The 4,351-nt window shown below is 35.4% G+C and overlaps 1 protein-coding gene across 1 annotated transcript; it reads left to right on the forward strand.

The window, feature by feature from the left end:
- Window positions 1–138: 138 nt before the first annotated feature.
- Window positions 139–4,327, forward strand: LOC108383065 (activating transcription factor 3-like; the record flags this gene model as incomplete). The annotated part of the gene is made up of 3 exons (XM_017639443.1): window positions 139–704; window positions 997–1,086; window positions 4,282–4,327. Coding segments are annotated over exons 1-3 (352 nt in total), but the record flags the coding sequence as incomplete, so codon positions are not given.
- Between the last annotated feature and the right edge of the window lie 24 nt (window positions 4,328–4,351).

Consider the following 4,351-nt stretch of genomic DNA (forward strand, 5'->3'; position numbering starts at 1 on the left):
TTAGAGTGAATTAGTCTATCATTTAAAACATCATTTGGCCAAACATTTTTTCATGCCACTGTCTTCATTATTAAATTTAATTTTTTTCTTTTTTCTTATCATTTCAGAAACCTTCATGCTGAACGTCTGCAACCGAAATTGCATCAAGTGTCTTTATGTATCTGCCTTCGTCAGTAATTTCATTTAGAATATTGAAAGCTGCTTTAGTTTCAATAGAAAAGTGGAGTTAACAGTAACATTAGAATTTTTAAATGGAATTACTATTTATGTAATTGTGATACATGTAATTAATAATTAAAATAACGACACAAACGAAGTGTTGCTGGTGGACAGTAAGCACCAAAACAATCCATAAACAATCCAAGGCCTTCAACTGTGATTTTAAGCTGGTATCGTTATTTTGCGTAATCATAAATTATAAAGTCGCTAATTAGTGTATTAGCCGGAGATTTCAATTTAAATATAAAACTATAGAAATAGTCAGCAAAATGTTTAACCTCAACACACCTTCGTCACTGCTGGGCATCGATGGATGTGGGCTTAGCTCTACACCGAAAACGCCTGAAATTGTTAACTCACTGATCGCAATGACAAATCCAATGGATAATTATAACTTTTCGGCTTTAAATAATGGATCAGCTGCATCGACGCCTGGCAGCGCAGTCTCTATGCGTAACTTAAATGGTGGTGTCCCGCACGCCCAGGTAATAAAATATTTTGAATCCATTTTTTTTTTGTTTTTTACATCGTGTCAGACTATGCTAGCAGTAATATACTAAATATAATAAAATTATTTAACTAGTTTATGATTTTTGATTTTATGCAGCACTTCCACTAGACATTAAAATAACAAGAAACCTTGCGATTTAAAAAAATGATTAACGTAAAGGCGCAGACTGGCTTTCTTTGTCATTAAAATTGTTAGCATTTTCTGTCCAGTGGAAATGCGGCATTAGTGGTTTGCATACTTTTAATATATAAATGATTCTTTTCCAGATCATTTCGCAGGATAGTAGTCATTCCAATTCTTCTACTTCACCAATTGACTCACCAGGTGGAACGAATACCACACCAAGTGTTCAGCAGGTGAGTTTTTATTATTAAAAGTGGGTATACATTTAAGTTACTATAATGATAAATAAGCATTAAATAAATTTTTAAAATTGTGCTACATGTCTATATACATATATAGATACGTAAGTATCTGTATATACATACATATAAACCGCTGCTGTCCCTATATGTAGTTCGCAATTGCTTGTCTTCAACTTGAAAGCCATATGGCGAGTAATTGTTCTGCGAAGGCGAAATTCATGCTGTTACGTATTGCTGCTGCGTCTTCACAAACTTGATAAGTTGACAGTCCAAGGAGTGCAGATAGAAGAAACCGTATAAATAATACCGCACGGTCGACTGGTCGACTGGGAACTACCCAAAAAGGTGCGAAGTGCAGCGCGAGCAAACAGCGTAATATATGTACATACATACATATGTATGTATGTAAGCTGTGCGACGCCGAAATATGCTTCCATCCACCCACCAGTAGTTGTCATTTTAGTGAGGTCCTCTTGAATCAGAAAGATGACTATGTCACTTAAATAAGCGCAAGCCCAGTAAGGTTTACGGATTTAGGTCAAACCATTGCAATTCATTATTGCCATTATACATAGGTATGTACCATGTACATATGTACATAGTAAGCGTGAGCATTTCATTGCAAACGTAGTAAGTGCATGCATACGTATCTATACACAGTAATAATTGCATGAATGCGTAAAAACGGGTACAATTGTGTGTAGAGCGAGCGAGTATTTTTTTATTGCTGCCTTCATTTACTTTAAGGTGTGGGCACACTCAGCGACCACTGTATGTGTACATACATACGTACATATCGCAGCACGTTTGGTAATGTAACCAAGTATTTCAAAATTTCAATTTTGTGCGAAAACGCAATCAATGTTTTATAAATTCATACAGTTGGTATAAAAAAAAAGACTGATGGAAAGACGCATATCTTCGCCATATTTCGGAAGTTTGGTTATCTGTTAGACTCAATATATTCTACTTATAAAACGTATTAATTGCATAATGGAATCTCCAAAAACGTAAATTTTTGAGTTACATCTCTATATTATTAAACGCGCAATATGCATGTATGTACATATATTGTCTACACGAAGTGGCATTGATGTGCAAAGTTTTTGCTTATCAAGATTTGTGCGGTTTGCATTGATTTTTTACTAAAGCAACAGCAATAACAAACAGGCTCTATAATGTTGTGAGTTTATATTTTAAAGACGTGCGAACGAAAACACACAGATTTAAATTTTAGAGTTGATTTTCGAAATCAAAAAAAAGAGAAATATGGAAATACATACATATATTCGTACATATAAATATGTGGGAACATATGTATGTGGTTATGCTCATACATACTCAGTAGTAGTTGATTCATAGGCAGGAAAAGGAGAACCGAGAGCATATAATATTTGCCTAAAGATTATCTACTTAAATACCACACTTACTGCCGAAAAAATTGGATTTGCACAAACTTTTCTAAACTCGGATATATTTATGTACATTTATAACACATGTACATATACATACTTCTTGTAGAAGCATTCCCTGCAAAAAATGCGACTAATCCGGCATGACTCCGGGACATCCACTTTTTATCTCTTTATATGGAATGAACTGTTCGCTTTTGTTCGAGCATGTCCTATGAGGAGACTAATTGTTCACCTTTATACCCGAATGGGTATTAAAAGCGACTAGTCACTTTTAAAAATTATATGTAAATAAAAATTTGCGTTAGCTGCGATTCGAACCGGGGTTCTCAGTTTTGTTAAGCGAATACGCCGCACATGAAATTTCATTGACTAAGTGCGTACATATCATTAAATCGTTAATACTACCCCCGTTAGGGATGAGTCGGGGACTAATTGATCTCCAATAATTAGAATAATTGATCTCCATTAGTACCTGTATGAGACTAGTGGCGACTAATTAATGCCCAAGTGTAGCCTTGAGTTGAGAGTAATCTCGGAATACTATCGGTAGAGATTAGTCGCACAATTTTTTGCAGGTATGGTCGTACCAAAATTCGACAAGCGAGCCAGCACATATACACATGTACGTACAGATTTATTGGTGTATATATGTACATATGTATGTACATGAATGAGATTTTTAATTAACTGCACTTGTAGACTAGCGTCAAAAGCCAACTCTCTTACGCAACGGAGCTTTGTGCTGGAGTAAAAATGAACAAGTTGCCATTTTTGGTAGCCTCGAACCAGTGCAGCACCACCACCAAATATGAAATGTGCACTTCGGTGCAAGCATTATGGCGTTTTTGGCTATTGGTGGCAGACAGGATTTTCTTACGTCGAAGCATTTTTGGAAATCCTACTAAAGTGATTAGTGGTTTGATTTTTGTGCATTGCCATTCGCTATACGACACCATTCGACCGTCAATGAATCACAATGACATACATATGTATGTATACAAGCCAACGATTATGTAAATAAGAAATCAGCACTGAACTTTAAAATGCAAAAAATAAAAAAATATTTATTAACTTAAAATTATTTATTAATGAATATTGGAAAGCAACTCCGTGCTATATCGTCAGTGATACAGCAAAATATTTATTGCCAACTATTACCTCTGGTGCTTAAATGGCCTCTCAGCTATATCTGATCACTTCTGTTAATCGTTCATCTTCATCAGCCAAAATTACGGTGACCATCCGTTCTTATATAATGATGTGTAACACAGCACAGTACTGTGCTAACACTCATCAATGTGCCGCACGCTCAGGCAAACTTTTTGATTAAACGATAGCACAGAAGCGCACTGGGCACAATATGAAAGCACAAACTGGGAAGTGTTCTCGCCGCCAATGATCGCAAACATAAAGAAATGGAGAAGTAAATTAGTTCTCAAAGTTTGAAAGGGAAGTGGATCACTTCGAAGGTCCGCTTTGTCATTCAGCTTGTTCCGGATGCTTGCACTGCGTTGTGCTTGGCCGAAGTCCGAGTAGGAAAATAATGCTTTCAAAGTAGCGTAACAAATTTGAAAGTTCTGTCGCCAACTTTTACGTATAATAATTAGTACCACTAAGGATAGAAATACTACTAGTTAATTATACATAGTTAGATTAGAAAGTTATTATCAAAAACTTTTGAATTAATTTAAAACTTTCACTTTCTCAGTAAAATCTGTTACAACTAAGCAATTTTTAATTTAATTTTTAAATCTTCACTTTCTTCTTCTAGACCTGTTCGCAACTTATCAAAGCTGGGCTCAAGCTTTCCATCCAAAGCAAGCGAAAACTTTCTACTTGTG

Source organism: Rhagoletis zephyria, unplaced genomic scaffold (genome assembly GCF_001687245.7).
Source record: "Rhagoletis zephyria isolate East Lansing unplaced genomic scaffold, Rhagoletis_zephyria_1.1 Rzeph_scaffold_30457, whole genome shotgun sequence".
Lineage (NCBI taxonomy): Eukaryota > Metazoa > Arthropoda > Insecta > Diptera > Tephritidae > Rhagoletis > Rhagoletis zephyria.